Source organism: Mustela lutreola, chromosome 10, assembly GCF_030435805.1.
Source record: "Mustela lutreola isolate mMusLut2 chromosome 10, mMusLut2.pri, whole genome shotgun sequence".
Lineage (NCBI taxonomy): Eukaryota > Metazoa > Chordata > Mammalia > Carnivora > Mustelidae > Mustela > Mustela lutreola.
In genome coordinates this window covers 86,172,769-86,193,826 of record NC_081299.1, presented here as the reverse complement: position 1 = coordinate 86,193,826, position 21,058 = coordinate 86,172,769, and the positions used below count along the sequence as shown (strand labels likewise).

The 21,058-nt window shown below is 37.8% G+C and overlaps 1 protein-coding gene across 2 annotated transcripts in view; it reads right to left on the bottom strand.

The window, feature by feature from the left end:
* Positions 1-1,010: 1,010 nt before the first annotated feature.
* Positions 1,011-21,058, bottom strand: part of SLC30A7 (solute carrier family 30 member 7) — an 88,206-nt gene continuing 68,158 nt past the window's right edge. The window contains exons 10-12 of one of the 2 annotated variants that reach the window (XM_059136860.1): positions 16,388-16,537; positions 7,904-7,994; positions 1,011-4,322 (exon numbers count right to left, since the gene is read on the bottom strand). In XM_059136860.1, coding sequence (XP_058992843.1) covers positions 7,947-7,994; positions 16,388-16,537 — 198 coding nt within the window. In that variant the 3' untranslated portion in view covers positions 1,011-4,322; positions 7,904-7,946. Of the gene's footprint in view, positions 4,323-7,191; positions 7,995-16,387; positions 16,538-21,058 lie in introns of those variants that run through there. The other variant, XM_059136859.1, reaches the window with a different exon arrangement.

The window sequence follows — 21,058 nt, the reverse complement described above, 5'->3', positions numbered from 1 at the left end:
TTCTTGCCTAAGGCCAGAATTGTTTGTGCTGACAGTTGGAGGAGAGGGTGTCATGGACATGGCTCAAGCCAGGCATTCCACAGTGACTGCATGGAGTCGTCAGTGATGTCCTAGAATAAGGCAGTGGGAATGAAAAGGTGAATATAAAATATTTCAAAGGAATGAAGGGAAAGACTTCACAATAGGGAATCTAGGAAATGAAGGGGAGAAAGGCAATGTTTAGATGTCCAGGAACTAAGTAAGGGATTCTGACAGAAATTGGTGGTTGTGAAGCTACTTGAGTGGAAAAAATAAATTATTTTCTCTTTGCTGATGTTGAGATGTTAGTAGTTCTGCCATGGATGTGGCAAGAAGCCACTAAGGGCCTTTGATTAACTTCTACAAAATAAAGAGGACTGAAGCCATATTAGTAGGAGCTATGGAAATAGTTAGAAAGGACACATTAGAAGCACATTCAGACCACATATGAGGTATTCAACAGCACAAACACTGAATATAAAGCTGTTGTTGTGTGGCAAAGATTGATAGTAAAGAGGCTGCTTTGATAGAACAGTATGTTTGAGAAGGTGGGATAAATGGGATCTGGGGTTTTGTGGAGAGGTAAAAAAAATAAATTAAAAAAAGCTTTTTTATTGCTTTTGATTAGAGGGGGAGAATTTTGGAAAGATAACAGAGGCTCATGTTGGTTTTAGTCTTTATTTCCTATAAATTGAGGTCATGCATAGAGAATGAGGTAAAAGAAGAATTTGGAGTTAATGCAAATATCTGGAAATAAATACTGCAAATGTCTTTATAAAGTAAAGTAACGGATAAGAACCACAAGGAGGACCTTCACATATTAAGACCTTTCCAATTTCCTAGTATCTCCTCCCTCTGGTGAGTTCTCCCATTTTCTGGTCCTGAACACCATTCTTTCTCTTTCATTCCTCAAGTCCTCTAGCTCTGAATCCAGTAATTGTTAGGTTCACAATATTCCTTTCAACTGATCAAACTGATAGACAGAAATCAGGTGAAGATTTTGAAACAAATTTTATTGGAAGAATTTTGATACAATTATTTATTCTTTTTAAATACACCTGAAGTTAAAATATATACATGAATATCTTCAAGTAGAAAAAAAAATGAAACATACATGATGGATTCATTGTATATTTAGGCAAATCATAATTGCTCACTTTAGCACATCCAAACCAAATTACAACACAGTCCTTGAAATCTGACATTCCAATCTAGCCTTGTATTCAAATGTTTGTTTAGAAATGTCTTGGTGCCAAAATCTTCATATAGAAATCAAATCCAAAGTCAAACTTGGCCACATGATTAGAAACCACTAAAGACAGGGAGGTAAAGTGTTGTAGGGGTGTTTGGAATATATCGAGAAGGGATTTGGCAATTTTTAATTCACAGTATTTCCGATATTAAAGATCAATTCTGTTTATTGATCAAACTCACAAGTGTTGGGGCAAAATATCACTTGGGAAGAAGTATCACAGAATTTTTGCTATTAGAGGAAAATGTGATTATTTGGCAAACTCCTGACAGGATACATCTAGTTCAAAACAGAATCTTCACTGAGGCTAACTGATACATGGTATGTGGTACCTTAAACAAAATTCCAATATTAAAATTCAAAATAAAGCTTTTTCTTTTTTTACTAGTAAAAAGGGGGAAATTTTGCCATGGCAGCAGCAATTAAAAGATGAAAAATAAGAAATATAGAGAAGCTCTACTAAAATTTGGTATTTAGAGGGGAAAAAAGAAAAAAAGAAACTGTTCTAGGAATATTTAAATCACTAAATGAATATATGTAGTGTTTTGTTTGTTTGTTTGTTTTTTAGAAGCACCTTCAGGTTATACCCCTGAAAGAGTTTTGGATAATAATATATCTGGAGATAAATGAAACAAGGTATGTCATACACAGATCCTTAAAGTAATATCAATATGGCAGTCTTCTATAGAAACCAAGGAGGCAATGTGGTTTCTCATTTGGCAATACATAATGTAAAAATTCAAGTGACCCAGCTTCCAGTCTCAGTTCTGCCAAATTTCTATCCAAAAACATGGATAACATCTCTTTATGTCTACTGTGCCTGGATTAAAATAGCGAAGCAGCTCACAAGGCTCCTTGAAAAATAATGGCCAAAGTGGATACAAAGTCACTTTTTTGTGCAAAAATGCCAAAGAAAAGGTGAGGTGTCTTCTGTAATAATAAATCACTGATTCTATCTGTCCCCAACCATGAGTTTTGTATCCACTACTACCTACAATATTTACTCACTAGTTAATCATTTACTGAGCATGTAAGTGGAAGTTCATACTAAGTTTGGGGATAATGAGAGAGATGATAAGACAAAGACATTCTTTTCTACAAACTTTCCAATATCATCAGATTTGCCAAGTACTAAATTTTCAAAGCCACGGAAAGAGTTCAAAATTCAATACTATTACTAAGCATAGACTGCTACTAATTATGAAATAGATTTCTTCCTTGGAAAGGTATCTATAAAATGTAATGTTGTACATCCTCAGATCCCTCTCAAGCAGCACAAATTATTCTTGGAAGATAATTCCATCAACAATCATGTTAACCTCTCTTAGCCAGGATGGAATCAGTTTCTCTTTACTTACAGACTGGCAAGGACTCGCTTCTGAGTCAGTCCCTTTTTTAAGTAACTTTGAGCATCAATAAAACTTTCTTTTGTAAAGGTTTTAAAAATTCTTAAAGGAGTTCTGATTATTCTTTTTAGTCTGCACAGTTTAAATTCAATGGCAAAGGTAGGAAATAAGCATGAGAGCACTGAATGAAGGAATGAGTTTAAGCAATGTATATATAACAACTGCTACCCCATAATCAGTTTTGTCATGCTAATTGTTCACTGATTTTATTGCAGAGTCTGTTCAAATCTGCTACAACCTCTTGTATTTTTTTACCATTGTAGAATGATATACATAAAACGGAGCCCTCATCAAAAAAAGCTCTGGATTTAAAGTCAGTGCGTTACCACTGGCTATCCCTTAGGCAAGTCATTTAAATTCTCCCACAACAGCTTCCTCATCTGTAAAATGCGGTGATGGTTACGAATTCCTTCCCCAGGGAGGGAATTTGAAAATGCTCAAAAAAGCATGCAAAATTTCTTTCTTTATTGAAATGTGAGGCTTTCAAATGTGACAACACGGAGAAGACCATACAAAGACACAGAAATACTTAATGAAGGTTGAATCCCACCCTTTCCATATAATTTGTAGTTGGGAAATAGTTAAATACAAACCAAAGATGTCCTCATCAAAAAGACTCACATCCATTTGGCCTTTAAATATAATGATACTTCTCAGCAGATACATTTTTTGATACATAAATTTTCACTGTAAATAAGTCTATCTCCATGGTAGAGATATGGATCACTAAGGCTGCTGGTGGGTCATGTCTTGAGACAATCTTCTTCTATTAATAAAACTTTTAATGACTGTTCTCAAAAAATAAAATTTCTCTCTCTTTTTTTTTTTTTGCCAAAGTTCTTGTGAACTGGAAAATGATTTCTGTTTTGAAGATGGTAACAGAAAGAAAAAAGTTCAATTTTATCAAGGTAATGCTTTTACGTTGAGAGTAAGCAATTTAACATTTGGGGTTCTGGTAAGACCAAAATTTCACCCTACTGAATTAAAAGACTTGTTTTGTTCTCTATTTCATTTAATGCCAAATTTTGTGTGGTTCTGAGGATAAATGTTAAAAATCCAAAAACCTCCCCAGTAAATGAAAACTGAAGTATCAAGACCGAAATGATATGACCTGTGAGAATTAGCCTGGTTTCTAGAAAGTACCAGCTCACAGACTATAAACAAAATAAAGAAACTTAGCAATCCTTAAACTGGATTTAGCCTTGGGCAATTAACAGAAAAATTCACTCACAAGTTAAAAGTATCCAAAGTACAGAAATCATCATATTTTAAAAATCAGGAACTGGTTTCATAAGAGTAAAAAAGTAAAAGTACAAAAATTATTATTTTCCATAAAGAATATTCTAAACCTCATAATGAAAGTATGGAAATAATATTCTGAACTTCATATTTATGAAAAATAAGACAATAAAACTCCATTATAAAGTGCCTTAATGTACCAAAAATGGAGGTCAGCTTTCCTTTATTTACAAATGCTTTTTCATCACATTTACAGAAAGGCAAATATTACACTGGTGAGGCAGCACAGTAGAATAGAAAGAACTTGACTTGGAGTCAGAAGACCTGGATTCTAGTCTTGGCTTTGCCACTAATTATCTCTGTGACCTTGAGGAAATGACAGCATTTCTGGGCTTCAATGTTCTCATCTGTAAAATGAGAGGTAGAACGAGACTGCTTTTAAGGACAGTCCCTTAGATGTAAAATTCTGTGTTCAGCAATGACGTATTTTTGTTCTTAAATCCCAGCATTATATGAGGATGACACCATATTAGTAATCTTTATAAAATTGATAATTCCATAGGTAAAAACATTATAGAACTCTGATCAACTGCATTTGGAGTCACCAATTGGGCTGTTTTATAAGGTGCACAAGTCACAGTATTTTGGTTACTGGTGTCTACACGGAGGCTTTGAAGAATGCTGAAGCATCTGGAGACAAGGGACATTCCGATGTCACTAAACGTCTGCTGCTACTTGCTTATGCCTCTGCAGAAAACCGCTTGGCGATGACAGGAATACAGAGATACAGTTGAACTACACACTGTCCTTCACAAAAGTGCACAGGGAGTCAGCAAAATAAAGCCACACATATGGTAAGCCCTTTGAGTAATATAATCTAGATTTTAAAAACACAAAACTAAAACAGGTGTATTTCTGTTTGGGGATGTTTACTAAGCAAGGTAAACTTTCCCAGAGCAAAACAAATTTGTTCTCCAGGGAATATTCTGATTTTTAAAATACCAGCAAACTTATACTCAGAGACTCACTGCCTAACCTTAGAGACATCTCCCATCTATTACAACAATCAGGTAGTTTCTCAGTGAAATTACCTACTTTAGCAATAGACCTGTGCCAAAAACACAGGTGAGACAGAATATTTGTTAGAACGAGAACAAAATTGCTTTTTCTCACACTGATTTGTTACTGTTGCACACACAGGTTTCAGGACATTTAATTAAAGCATAAATGTTAATGCCAACCTGCCAAATGATACGAGCTGGAAATCTCTTAAATAAGGTGCAAAATTAGAGTTCCATATCAATCTAATCATCTGTATGCTCGATGCCTTATCAAAGACAAAACACATATGCATGCACTTGTGTATTCAGAGTATAGTTAAAATGATGCATACTTTCACATAGAATGGAGGGCCTGATGAAAGGCAGAATTCGACCTTCAGAATGCACTGTCAGGTATACAGGCCAGTGCAAATACTGTCTCCATATGTGAACAATCAGTACAATTAGATATAATACTAGCTTTTAAAGGCACACATCCAAAATTCCCACCTTCATCTACATCTGACATTTTCCACAATATGCCAAAATGCACAGAATATCCCAGGCTTGGTAGCGGATACAAACTTCCAAATGGCCATTTACATATATAATGAAAAAAACAGTACATTATCAGAACATTTCTTTTTATACTTTCCCTCCCCAAACTCTCAAGAACTGTTTTAGTTAAACACATTCTACTGCAGGGATTCTTAGCTTTAGAACTGCCTGGCAGCAAGTAAACATGTTTTGAAAATACTGCTTAATCTGCAAAAAGGGGACTATCAACAGCTCATAGCAATCTACAGCAGTTTGGGAAAGCATAAGGAAAGTAGTCCAGTTCTCCTAATACACTTTAGTTCATAAACTGTAGATCAGAAATAAGGAGAAAGATATTCTAAAACTTACACAAAATCAACAGCAATTCCTGCCCCATCAGTGAAAAGTGCTTATTACTGGCCTACATTCTAAACAATCACATTTCCATCCTGCAGAGTTTTTTCCCCCCAAGAATTCTCGTTTTTTTTTAAAGTTAAGAGGGAACATACATTGTGATAAAATGAAGAACAATGGGTAAATAGCTTTCCAGATCAGTATTTCTTCAAAAACACAGAGAATATTTGAGTGTTCAAGCACTTGCATCTCAAATCACAATTTTATTTTTCAAATACACAAAAACCTAGAAATCAACTTATTAACTTCTAAGACACCTGTTTTATCACAACTGATCTGTATCTTCAATAGTTCAAACAATAAAATGTTGCTTTTAGGATTTCTGAAAGCAACTGTATTTGTGCAATGCTTGCACAGGAAAACAAATTGTATGACTTGGCATTTGAAGAATGAAAAAACAAAGTAACATTGTCACAACCATTTCTGCCTTCCCTCTACATTGCCTTTCGTTAATAAAATCCATAGGGGCTCCTGGGTGGCTCAGTGGGTTAAGCGTCTGATTCTTGATTTCGGCTCAGGTCACTGTCTCAGGGTTGTATGATAAAGCCTGGTGCCAGACTCCATGCTGGGCGTGGAGCCTGCTTAAGATTCTTTCTCTCCCTCTCCCTCTGCACCCCCCACTAGAAAAAAATTTAAAAAAAAAATCCATAAAAATAGCAAGGAGACACACAGGGAAGTTTTTTTTTTTTTTTTTTTTTTTAAAGATTTTATTTATTTATTTGACAGAGAGAAATCACAAGTAGATGGAGAGGCAGGCAGAGAGAGAGAGAGGGAAGCAGGCTCCCTGCTGAGCAGAGAGCCCGATGCGGGACTCGATCTCAGGACCCCGAGATCATGACCTGAGCCGAAGGCAGCGGCTTAACCCACTGAGCCACCCAGGCGACCCCACACAGGGAAGTTTTCACAGACACAGTAGCTTTCAGAGAAATTTGGGATTTAGCAAATGTTTTAAGTAAGTCAGAACAATCATCTATATAACATGTGTTTGCAGAGTTCTGAAAACACAGTCCATAGGATAATGTGATAACTGAATTTGATTTAAAAAGCAAAGTAACACCTACTTTTTTTTTTTTTTTAAGATTTTATTTATTTATCTGACATAGAGAGAGATCACAAGTAGGCAGAGAGGCAGGCAGAGAGAGAGGGAGAAGCAGGCTCCCTGCTGAGCAGAGAGCCCGATGCGGGACTCGATCCCAGGACCCTGAGATCATGACCTGAGCCGAAGGCAGAGGCTTAACCACTGAGCCACCCAGGCGCCCAACACCTACTTTTTGATGAGACCGAGTAGTAAGAGAAAACTTTTCATGTATTTAAACCTAGGCTGGAAGTACACACAAAGACAATCAGTATACATCACTTAGAAGAGTCTTACACTTTGTACAGATTATAGAATTATCCATTGGAAAAAACCATTCACATGACCTTTGATGGTACATTTTTATGCTGGCAAATACATTTTCTGATACAAAGGCACTTTGAAAACCCAATATGGTTTGGTTCATAAGTTTGCAAGGTACAAACAATTTTACAAACATATGATTATACTGAAGAATGTCAACCATTGTGACATTACATATAAAACGATTTCCATTTTTTTTTTAAATAACACTAGTTTTGTGTAAATGAAAGCAGTGGTTTCCAGCAGCTTCAGTGAAGACTTTCCAGATGACTGGACGCCCAGCATCTGGATTTGTACTGGCTAGGATGATGACTGGGAGTGAGGGCATTTTTGAAATGGAAAAAAAAAAAACCAGTAAACAAAAAACAACATTCTGGGACAAAACTACAAACGTCAGAAATCAAAATGGTTTGGAGGGAAGAGCACAAAAGACAAGACCAAAAGTCCAAGAGAGATCCTCTTAATTTTGCTCCCTTAGCTGTGCGCTCTTGGCCGAGCACAACTGCGGACACTACCTGGTCTACTTGGTGCTGGGGAATTGTAGTGACGAGTTTTCTGTTTTAAAAAGCTAGCTACAACATTTTGAATTGTACAGTACCGGAAATATTAGGTCCCCCAAGAAGGATAACTTCTTTCATTTGTTACATGGCCGCAAAATCAATCTGTACATAAAGCTGTCTCACTCCAGCCTGAAAAGTTAAAAAAAAAAAATCAGAAAATCGAACCAACCAATAGCAGCCTATACATTTTAGAAAAGTAACAGAAAACAAAACAAAACAAAATCTCATTTTTTTGAAAAAGGAAAGCATTATTTTTCTTTTCTGTCTCTGGAAAATAATTCTCCATTCTTCATCAGAAAGGGCCAGTCATTCTATCTTAGAAATAATTATATTCATAATTGCAAAAAGATCCTCCATTTACCTCTACAGAAGCCATGCTCTTCATTATAAACAGTGTCCAAGTGAAATCCAGAACAGTAAGGTTACCCAGCTACTGGTACTCTGCTAGCAAACAGCACAGTGCTTGCCTAACTGGCTACTAAAATCATAAACTGATTCAGTCTCAATCTTCCTATGACAGACGATGAGCAAACACTTAAGGAGGACCATCTGTTGGTTATTTAATTACATTCTAACGCCTCTCTTCAATTTTGGATATGAACCCGCTATTCAAGGACTGCTCTCAAAATTGCTCCCAGCTCTCCTATATTATCAATTGTTGTACATTTTTGCCTACAATTCCTTTTCTCTGTTCTCTCTTGAACGCATTTCAACTGAACTTTTGCCACCCAGCACTTTGCAGAGCTGTTGGTCAAGGTCACCTCCAAGTTGCTTGGACCAGTGCTCACCTGTCCATCCTCTAAACATTTACTTTAAAGGCAAGGACACAGGCACATACTCTTCCCTACTGAAACACTTCCCTCTTGCTTGGCTTTCAGAGAAGACTCACTGGTGACCTTCTACCTCAATTATCAGTCTTCCTCAGTCTCCTTTGCTGGTTCTTCCTCCTACCTTTGAGCACTTAACACTGAAATACTTAAAGGCTCAGTCCTCACAGATTCCTTCTTTTTCTCCATTTGTTCCCTAGTTGGTCTCATCTAGTATCCAGACTTTTAGTACTATCTGCATGCTCACACCTCCCACACTTGCACCCCCCCACTGGGACCTACCTGCCATCTACTTCACAGTTCTACCTAGATGTCTGACCTCCTCCCTGAAAGTTTGGTGATCTTGTATATTCTATGGCTCAATGCCATCCTCGGTGTTACAACCTAAAGACCTTTCTTTCTCTCACACCCATTAGGAAAACCTGTTTGCCTTACTTTCAAAGTAGCCCAATCGCAGAACCTGACCATTTTACATCACCTCCATTGCTATGTTTACTGTCACTCACCCGTTATAACGTAATCTCTACATAACAAGGATTCCGTCTTTTTTTTTTTCCATTGCTGATTCCTAGTACCTGAAATAGTGCCTGGCCCACAGTAATTGCTCAATAAATGATTACTGGATGAACAGAAATTCTATTAAATTCCTTTCAAACAAAAATAACTTTTAAAAATTAAAGCACAAGTAGTTACAATAAGCATTTTCTTGCCAGTATCAAAGAATAAAAGGTAAATTAGAATATTAATGGAAAGAGAAAAAAATCAGTCAGGGATTAACACTACAGTAAATTCTAGCATGGCCTTTTTTTCTTAGCATTCAAATGGGCGCACAACATGAATCAATGTGTGAGAGGAGCAGGAACTACTCAAATGGGATAAAAAGCTGAGTAGACCCTAGAAGCTTATCAGCACAGAAGAGGTTTTAGCTTTCTTGACTCATTAAAAAAAAGTAATAAAAATGAAAAAAAAATTGATAGTAATAATCATAATAATAATAATAATGAAATAAAATTTAAAAATCCTTGCTTTGGTCAAGTTAAAGCTCTGCAAAACTGCTTGTTATTCAAATTTATGGAAACTACATTTAAGAGCAGCCTTTCCTTAAAGAGGCTTACGGCAGAAAAAAGACAACTCAACATCTGCATGATTTTGAGCTAAGATTTAAAATCAAATCTCAGTTTTTCTCATTTTATTTATTTTTTATTTTTTATTTTTTTTAAAGATTTTATTTATTTGACAGACAGAAATCACAAGTAGACAGAGAGGCAGGCAGAGAGAGAGGAGGAAGCAGGCTCCCCGCTGAGCAGAGAGCCCGATGTGGGACTCGATCCCAGGACGCTGGGATCATGACCCGAGCCGAAGGCAGCGGCTTAACCCACTGAGCCACCCAGGCGCCCCGCAGTTTTTCTCATTTTAAAAGCATTGATTCATACCAAGTTTACCTATCTCATAAGATTGTTCTTTGTTCATCTAATATTTGACATGTATTTAATAAACCCTTGTTACATCCCAGGATTGTATATGAATATATGAGAAAGGATTTCATATGCTGAAAAGGCTATTTAAATAAACTATTATGACTCGTTGTACGTATATCTGATTTACTCAACCGAGACGGTCTCTGAAATAAGTAAGGAACTCTTCTGCAAAATTCTTCTATATCTAACCTTAAGAAAAAAACTACTGCCCCAAGTAAATTGGCTTAATTCCTTTTCTCCTTTTCTCTTTTAACAAAATTGTTAATGAAAGTAAAATGGGCAAAGTAAGTTGGTTTCCCATTACTATCCCAGCCACTTCCCTCAGCCCCAGCCTAACACAGTGAAGACAGTAATAAGAAATGAAGTTAGCCCAAGGCAATTAAAAAAAAAGAGGAAAAACAAAGAGGCTAGGTAAATTGATCTTTGCATAATCATGAGTTAATTACTCAAGCTTGTATCTTTCCCCTGAGGGGCTACAGCTTTCCATAAAAAGTCAGTCTAACAGAAAAAGGCATTTTGCTTCATCCAGCTGTCCTGAGGGGGATGGCTTCAAGTTTTCCACCCTCCCATATTCCTTTCTCAATTTCCTTCAAACTAGAAAGAAAAGCAGAATTTCCAAAGAATCCTATAGTGAGTCACCTACTCCCTGAATGCAAACTAGGTTTTCTATAGTTTATCCACACCATAAACACAAGACAAATACTCTAGCAGATCAAAACACCGCTCAGTTGCAGCAAACACTACTGCTGGGATGGCACTGGGAGCTGGAGCCTGGTCTTTAAAAGCCTTGTCTTTACCAAGTGAAAACCATATAAGATTGTGTCTTATATCATGGGAGTCATGTAAACCATGATTCAGTCAATACTTTTTGAATCATTAAGACATTTTTAACACAATAAATGTGAACCTGGTGCCACAGACTTAGGATACCCTCATGATCAATATTCATCGTTGCGGAAAGGAAACAAATCAGGAGTTAAAAAAAAAAAAAGAAAGAAAGAAAAGAAAAATATCACGCAGGAATATGGCTACAGAAAATTATTGGTTTGTCTATATTCTCTACCAATTCCACAGAAACTTTATACTTTATACTTTAGTTTTCGACTGAACATATAACAGTAATCTTTATCCCTTTAAAATGAAGTCTTGAAAACTGCCTTCGTCCTCCGTGTGAAACCTAAATCGTCTCAGAATTAGTGAAACAGTGAGTGAGTATGATGAAACGGTAAGTCATGAGCAGTAACTTGGGCCTGGCTTCCTTTTTCTATAAACTACAAATAGCAGCACCTGTTCTGCAGGAGGCTGAGGCGAGGCGTTAAGCAGCTGTCGCAGCGCCTGGCGCATGCTGGGCTCTCACTGAAGGCCCGGCTGCTGTTGCTGCTGCTGTTTCTGCTCTCTACCAACCAACTAGTGAGGGCTTAAACCTTGTGGCTTAATTAAAAACAACGAACCCAGGGGCCTGTTGGCCTCCCATCCCATGGCCATTTACTCCAACCTCCTCAGGAGGTTAAGTTCTGGTGGGCATCAAGCACACAGGATGAAGAAAATGGAAAACTGGCTAAGGAGAAGTTGCAGAGTTGGCAAGCAGAACTGACACTTAGGACAGATGAAAACCTTCTACAGACAGGAAAACAAACAAAGGGTGGAAGACTAGCTAGCCCCCAGAAGAGGGGTAAGTAGCTTCTCCCACTCTCTGGGCGGGGTCAGCAGTCAGGCCGGAAGGGATCAAGAGCATGGAGGCTGGTGAGGCTCCTGAAACTCGGGGAACTCCCATCTGGGCACAGGAGGAGGTTTTCTGGTTCCTTCCTGGGTATCAGTGTGAACTTCTATTTTGAGGCCAGAGACTACAGCACCAAAAGCTGAAGCAGGAATCAGGGGGTTCAGGACTTAATATGCAGAAGAGGAGAAAAGATGAGGAAATCACAATAGAAGTTCTATCAAGGGGGCACGTGGATGGCTCAGATGGTTAAGCCTCTGCCTTCGGCTCAGGTCATGATCCCAGAGTCCTGGGATCAAGCCCTGCATCAGGCTCCCTGTTTGGTGGGAAGCCTGCTTCTCCCTCTCCTTCTACTGCTTCCCTTGCTTGTACTCTCTCTTTGTGTCAAATAAATAAATAAGATCTTTTAAAAAAAAGTTCTATCAGGGAGCAAAGTAGGTTTGTCTTCTGTGCTTTGTGGAACTGAAGAGGGTACAAGCATATTCTAGATTTTTTTCCTAACATTATTTCTAACAAAATAGTATATTAAAAAATTAACAGATGGTATCAGTAAGTTTAAAAGACACATAAAATGTTAAACTGCCATCTTAATCTTAATCTTCTGGTTCATATATTAAATACAAAAAATACCTATTTCATCAATTCCTGAAGGATAACTCCTTTTTAAAAAGTTAGTGCAGGGGAGAATGGAAGAGAGAACTTTTTCTATGTCAACAGAAAATCTTGTAGTTTAAAAACTGGATTATCCCTTACCTAATAATCCTTAAGGAATCTAACTAAGTTCACCCAGTCACTTATTTTACTCTTTAGTAATGCACAGCTTTAGCTGGCCATTAAAGACTTATACCAGGGAAAATGAGAATAAAACCATGCTTAATATTCAGTTCTAAAATAATCATGCAGCTTAAAGTTTTATCAACAGAAAAGAAAGCTGTAATTCTCAAACTGATGTTGGTTTTTTCAGTTTAAAGTTGTCTTCACAGATATTTTAACAAGGACAACTTTTTAAACCAAAACTATCATTTAAATTCTGATTTAAGATCAGTTATAAGGGTGTCTGGGTGGCTCAGTTGGTTAATCATCTGCCTTCAGCTCATGTCAAGATCCCAGGATCCTGGGATCGAGTCCCACATCGGGCTCTCTGCTTAGCAGGGAGCCTGCCTCCTCCTCTCTCTCTCTGCCCGCCTCTCTGCCTATTTGTGATCTCTGTCAAATAAATAAATAAAATCTTAAGAAAAAAAAAAAAAAGATTGTATCAGTCATTTGCACTTTAGTGAGAATGGTTAATCAGAGATTTTACTCAAACAGGTCATGATCTCAGGGTCCTGGGATCGAGTCCTGCTGAGCAGGGAGCCCACTTCCCCGTATCTCTCTGCCTACCACTCTGCCTTCTTGTGATCTCTCTCTGTCAAATGGATAGGTAAAATCTTAAAAAACAGCAACAACAACAAAAACCAAAAAGTATTAACTTATTACTGAGTAAATCCTTCTTTTAGTCTTTCGAAGCTTCAATTCTGCATATGTTGGAACTAAAATAATGATCACTAAGCAATTTGAAAATAAAGAAAGGTATGGAATATAAGTCATTAGTAGGGTGATTCCTCCTCCCCTCTGGAAAAAAATGTGTTGAACCATCTTCACTGCAAGGCCCTGCTCTGCAAGGAATGAAATAGAGTGGGCTTGACCTTGGTTGATGAAAGGGCTGAAAATATTCTTCAGAGCTTAAAAATTTCAAAACCCCAATACAGATTCCAAAACCAAAGCAGCAGCTGAATAAACTTTCAGCTTCAGCCATTTTAAAAGCCAAGATGTCTAAGGTTTCCAGAAGAAGCCTCCTCCACCTACTGCAGTTGCGACTTCAGCAGTTCCTAAGCCCGGACACAGCTGCTTGCGCATTTCTAAACCTAGAAACAGCATTCCTTTTCAGAGGGAAAACCGTGACTAAGTGCCCAAGTCTTGGGAGAGTACTGCAGCATGTCCGAGAGGTCAACAGAAGCTCACACTAAGGAGGGCAGAAGGACTAGGAGACAGGGGAAAGGAGAGAGCGATGATCTAGAAATGACAGTGAAAAAGCAAGGTTATTGCAGCCACATTCTCCTTTTGCCTCTAAAACTCCTCCTGTTCTGAGATGTGAGGATTCAGACATACTGTGCAGGTCTTGCATGCCTCATTACGACATGACAGTCATACAGACTTCAAAGTGTCTGTTAAAGAGACCTAGTTCTTGAAATTCTGGAGTAAGCGGTACAGCATACAGCTTCCCAGTAGAGTAAGAGTAAGTCTTGCTTTGCCTACATAAAATTATTTCATTATTTATCCCCAAAGGAACATAACCATACATTTCTCATTATTAGAGAAGAGAGATCATTTAATTTATGCTAAGATCCTGAATTTAAACTGCATATTATGTTCTGTTTTCCATGTCTGAAGATACATTGTGTCTGTTTCTCTTCCTCTCATCCTTTTCCCCACCTTCTTTCCCTCTTCGTGTGTGTGTGTGTGTGTGTGTGTGTGTGTGTGTGTGTGTGTGTGTGTATCTCTATTTCTATATATCATTACCACCTTTCATGCTGTGGTTAAACAGACCAATGGGAACCCAACCATATTTTTTCATACTTCGCACATGTAAAGATGGTGTTGGTCAAATACAGTTTGAAGAATTTGTTTATTTAACAAATTTTTTATACACATACATTTTTCTTAAGCATTGAGAATGGAAAATCATGACGTTCGGAAGAAACCTGCAGATAAATATGTGTATCACAAGATAAAGTTATGCAGCTTAGAGGGGTCTTTAGGCTTCAGAGAGAAAGTAACAACTAAATTGGGCCTTTATGTTAGAGGAGAGGATCTTTGTCCCACACAGAAAAGTTAACAGTCTACAGGGGTATGAGGTATATAGGAATGAATAGTGGGAGGCTTGAAAAGTTAATGGGGTCATACTAGAAAGTTTGGGTTTTATCCTGGTGACAATGAGAAACCTCCAGTTTTTGTTTTTTTTAACTTATTTTGAAAAAATAAAATCAACTATCTTTAATATTTTTGCCACATTTGCTTTATTTCTCTATATTTATTTATAATCTTTGTACTTCTGTTGAATAATTGAAATTAGACATCCTGATCCTTTGCCACTAACTCCTTCATGGATCTGGTAAGAATGGGGACATTCTTCGATAACCACAATCCATTATCACACCCAAGAAATCTAACACCTACAAAATTATTATGAACTATTATGCAGTCCATATTTAAATTTCCCAATTACCCAATAATTTCCTCTGTGCCTGTTTCCCCCCCCCCCCCAATCTAAGATTCAGTTAAGGATAAAACACTGCATTTAATTGTGAAGTCTCCTCTAATCTAGCATAACCTCCCACTATTCTTCCCCCCTTTGTAGGCTAACAGTCTCGTACAAGTTTCTACAAGCTGGGTTTCTCTGGTGGTTTGCTACTGATTAGACTCACATTAACCATTTCTGGCAGAAGTACCACACACTCACTACATCACACCAGAGGCACAGGCCAGTTTTTAAGAACACATTTTTAAGGCATGGAAACAGTTCCTCATTAGATCTACGTGTTAGATAATTTTGGCAGCAGTGTCAACAACCAGATTTTTCACCAAATATTTCCAGCAAAATAGAATGAAAAAAGAATTTGTATTCTCTCACTCTCTCCTTAGATGTTGTTGACGTGATGTTCTTATTCTCCCAACAGATACCTAGTTGATTATCAGTCACATGACTATGTCAACTTCAGACAGCATAGCATCAAGTAAAGTGATTTGGCTGCAAGCTATGCACTAATTTATGATTCCAAATACAATAGCATATTAAGCTTTTAAATCTCACAAAACTATGGCTTTGCTATCACACAAAAATGTTAACATAGTCTACTTTTAGCTAAAGCCACTGACAAGGCATTATTCTTATTCCAAATGTTATTTTAGTTCTTGGCTTTAAACAGCATTTAACATGTCTTATAATGAGTATACAGTAAAGGAGAATCTACTTTTTCTTTCTTTCTTTTTTTTTTTTTTTTTTTTTTTAAGATTTTTATTTATTTATTTGACAGAGATCACAAGTAGGCAGAGAGGCAGGCAGAGAGAGAGAGAAGAGGAAGGAGGCTCCCCACTTGAGCAGAGAGCCCAATGTGGGGCTCCATCCCAGGACCCTGAGATCATGACCTGAGCCGAAGGCAGAGGCTTAACCCACTGAGCCACCCAGGCACCCCGAATCTACTTTTTCTTAAAGGAATTCCAATCAGTATAATGACAGAACGAGACTATCTTCCTTAAGCGTATTAGCTAAAATAAGAACTCCCAATTTTGACTATATGGTTGAAAGAAAGTACTGTTACGTTTCCTTATAGTATTGGGGGTGTGTGTGTGTGTACGTGTATTTATATACATACATATTTAACATGCTAAGTAGTAAATATTTCTTAAACTAGTAGATAAGATAAATTCAAATAATTTTAAGAGTTAGTGAAAAAGTCATACCTGAGTAAAAATATTATGTGTTTGGCTTAAAATCCACCTGGCATCAGCATCAGGGGCTACTACTAATTTCAAGGTTCCAACATAAACATCAGAACATAAGGTCCAGAAATGCTGTTCTTGTAAACTGTAAACTCCTTGCAACTGCTGCACCTGGAACAGAAAGGGCAGATATTAACACTGTAATCAAACATAAGGGCTCCCTTGTTTTATTAGGTATGCTGTTTTATTATTATTTTATTGCTTTATTAGTCAACAGTTCAGTAAACTATTTATTTAAAGATTTTATTTATTTATTTGACAGACAGATCACAAGTAGGCAGAGAGGCAGGCAGAGAGAGAGGAAGGAGGAAGCAGGCTCCCCGCCGAGCAGAAAGCCCCACGTGGGGCTCCATCCCAGGACCCTGGGATCATGACCTGAGCTGAAGGCGGAGGTTTTAACCCACTGAGTCACCCAGGCGCCCCAGTAAACTGCTATTTAGATTATTAACTGTAACACTGTTATTATACGACGTATCAGTAAACATGGATTCTATTCTCTAGCTCAAAGGAGGAGTCAGAGATTATTTGAATTAGTTAACAAATACTTATTGAGTACTCTTTATGTGCCATGGCAGGTGTTTGGGAAATGTGAATGATCACATGCCAAAATCTGCAGGGCACAGCTGAGAGAGCACCTAGACAAAAATTTAGACTTTCAAGTACATTGATCAGAAAACAGGCATAAACTCATTTGCATTTAGAAACTAGAAGAACAAAGTAAATTCAAGGAAATAGTAAGGAAGGAAATAAAGGACAGAAATTAATGGTCTAGAGACTTAGGAACTATTAGAAATCACAATATCAAAAAACTAGTTCTTTGAAAGATTACTGAAAATAGAGAAGTCAGTGTTTCTCAAAAGAGGCAGATTTAGGACAGGACGGTTCTTCCCTGTGTCAGAAACTATGGGACCCTTTGTATCTCCAAGCCCCGAGGGAGCTAAATGCCAATATATACTTTTCTCTGAATCGTGTTACAACAAAAAGAAGAAGGACATCTCTCAGTTTTTCCAATGGCTCCTTAAGGTTTCCACAGCCTAAGGCTGACAACCACTGGCAAGACAAACTTTGATGGAGGTTTAAAAACAAAACAGAGGGATGCCTGGGTGGCCCAGTCGGTTAAGCGGCTGCCTTCGGCTCAGGTCATGATCCCAGTGTCCTGGGATCAAGTCCCATATCGGGCTCCTTGCTCTGTGGAAAGCCTGCTTCTCCCTCTGCCTCTGCCTGCCACTCTGTCTGCCTGTACTCTCTCTCTCTCTCTAACAAATAAGTAAATAAAATCTTAAAAAAATAAAATAAAATAAAACCAAAACAGAAAAAGCAGAATGAAAAAATAAAACTACAACCACTTTTAAAAACCATAAAAGGGAATACAAGATGAATGTGTAGCTTGTGAATATACAGAGCGCTGCCACTAAGTGGAATCCAAACACCTCCCACCGTCTCTACTGTTATCAGCATAGCTGACATTATCCCTAGTGTGAATTATTATAATAGTAGAAGTGTAAGAATATAGTATTATAATAACTGGTCTATTTCTGGCCTTGCACCTTTTCCACCTATTCTCATCACTATATCCCACGTGCGATCCTATTACCTTAGGTCAGATCCTGCCTCTGTTCAAAATCCTCCAATGGCTTCCCACCTTACTCTGAATTAAAATCAAAGCTTTCACAATGACTTATATGGGCCCATGTCACATGGCCCGCTTGTTACCTAATCACCTCCTCTCCAAGTAGGCATCCCCATGCTCTCTCTTTCTCAGCTAAATCAGCCTCCTCACCATTGGCTGGAAAGTTTCGCATACTCCTGGTGCAAGGAACTTGCTATGCCCTTTGCCTGAAGTGTACCTTCCTTCCACATTTCTACTGGGTTCATTTTGTCTGGGTTTTTACTCAGATGTCATCTTCTCAGTAAGCTACTGTAGCTCCTGTACTCTTGGTCTTCTATTACTCTATATAAAATAATAATGTTTTCATTTTTATGTTTCTTTGCCATGTTTTACTTTTTGGAGCATAATATCACACACTGTATTATTCATTTATATTATTTATATTTTTTTACTGTCTGTCTCTCCAGCAGAACTTAAGCTAAAAAAGGCAGGGTTATGTGTATTTTTTAATGTTTTGTATCCTTACCATCTAAAACAGTGTCTGGCCCAAGTAAGTGCTTAGTAGATTGTGTGTGTTTAAAGACTTAGAAACTCACTCCTTAGAGTACTTTTAAGAAGGGTAATTTTAAGGAGACAGTATATGTGTATAAGATACACACACACAATAAACACACAATTTTGAAAATCTAGACAAAATGGATGTTTCTGGAAATATAGAAAATGCTATAATTAAAAAAAAAGAAATGCCATAATATAAGAAAAATAGAAAATGTGAAAGGACCATTAAAAATTGAAGAGGTAAAAAAAAAATTCAAAAGTTAATGGTTAATATCCAAAATATAAAAAGAACTCATACAACTCAATAGCAAAAAAACCAATCTGATTAAAAAATGGACAGAGGATGGGAACAGACATTTTTCCAGAGAAGATATACAGATGGCCAAGAGTAAAACGTGCTTAACTCACTAATCATCAGGGAAATGCAAATCAAAAACCACAATGAAATACCATCTCACACCTGTTAGGATGCCTATTACCAAAAAGATAAGATCTTTTTCAATTCTGAGATTCTCTGATTTTTAAGTAACCTATTTGGGATGTTAATTAAGAACAAGTTGACTTTAGAGCTATCAAAAATATTTATTTTTTTTTCAGAATTTGATTAATGTAGGCATTATTTTCTATAAACTCCAAAACAGTTGGTAGGAAATTTGAGAAAATACTAACAATGGCCTTTTTAAAAACTGCTTTTACTGGGAAAAGTGGTCAAGGTGGACTTTTTCTTCCTCTTTCACGACTCTGATGACACAGTGGCTTGAACCTGATATCACTCTACATGTTTCCAAATGGCATCCTCACGGGATGGTCTACTGTGAATAAAACAACCGACTGAATAGATCTCCTCTACCTCTAAGAGTGCAAGTGCTCTTGTAGCTAAGACTGAGGAATGCTCCTATATACTCTGCTTCAAGTTAAATAATATGGGGAAAGCGTAGTCACAGATGCTTTTCCTACTTGGACAGTGTGGTATGACAGAAAGGGCATGAGCTTGGGAATCAGACAGATATGAACTAGAATTCTGGCTCAGCCACTAGCATTTGTGACCTTGGATAAGTTACTTAAATTCTCTTAACCTCGATTTTATCTATGGAAAGGAAGATAAAACTTAGCCTATATAAATATGGTGAAGACCAGAAACCATATATGTAGAACAGTTCGTTCAGGGACCAGCTTATAGTAAGCATTATTCAATAAACTGACCCTTTCTCTTCCACAGTTATGATGCCTACCCTACCTTAAAATGATAACCACAAATGTCAAATGAGTAACACTTCATTTTCCATATCTAAAAAAACACCTTTCATACTTTCTTTTTCCTTCTTCCTCTTTCTTTCTCTCTCTCTCCCTCCCCTTTCCCTTTTCCCTTCATTTCCTTTCCTTCTTTCAAGATTTATTTATTTGGCAGAACATAAGCAGGCAGAGCAGCAGGCAGAGGGAGAGGAAGAAGGAGAAATAGGCTTCTTGCTAAGCAAGGAGTCCTATGCAGGGCTTGATCACAGGACCCTAAGATCATGACCTGAGCCAAAGGCAGACACTTAAGACTGAGCCACCCAGGCACACCCTACCTTTTTTTTTTTTTTTTTTTAATTTTATTTATTTGACTGAGAGAGCACAAGCAGGGGAAGAGGCAGAGCAAGAGGGAGAGGCAGGCTTCCCACTACTGAGAGCTTAACACAGGGTTTAATCCCAGGACCCTGGGATCACGCCCTGGCCTGAAGGTGGACACTTAACCAACTGAGCCACCCAGGCGCCCCTCCTCTGGCATTCCAATCTGTTTGATGACACTGCCTTATAAATGATAAAATAGAAGGACATAAAAATCCCTTATCTTGGTACCACCAAATCCACCATTTGACCCTCATCTCTGTCAGCACTTTCTGCCTCCCTTCTAGGGGTACGGTAGCGCTGGCTCCCCTCTACACTGAATTCCTCCATAATGTTTCTGGTTCTACCATTTTTTTCTTCTTTAGACAGAGAGAGAGAGAATACAGGGCTCCATGCAGGGCTTGAGCCCACCACCCTGAGATCATGACCTCAGCCAATCAAGAGTCTGACTCTTAACTGACTGAGCCACGCAGGTGCCCGTGGTTCAATACTTTTCATCTTCTCAAGAACTTCATTCCTGCAGTGGTCACCTTCACTACCATATCATTGATTTCTTCCTCTAGGATGGCCCGTTATCAACAAACATGCTCCAGAACTGCACTGTGTAATACGGAAATCACCAGACACCCGTAGCTATCTAAATACAGGAGAATGAAACTACATTAAAAATCAATTGTGCTACCCATACACCTTATGCATGCAGCCACATTTTGCTTGTGATTTCCATACTGGGCATTGCAGATTATATAATATTTCCATTACTGGGGAAAGTTCCATGGGACAGCACTATTCCAGCATATCCTATTTTAAAAACAAACAAACAGCCCCTGCCATAATACTATATCCATACTCAGGCT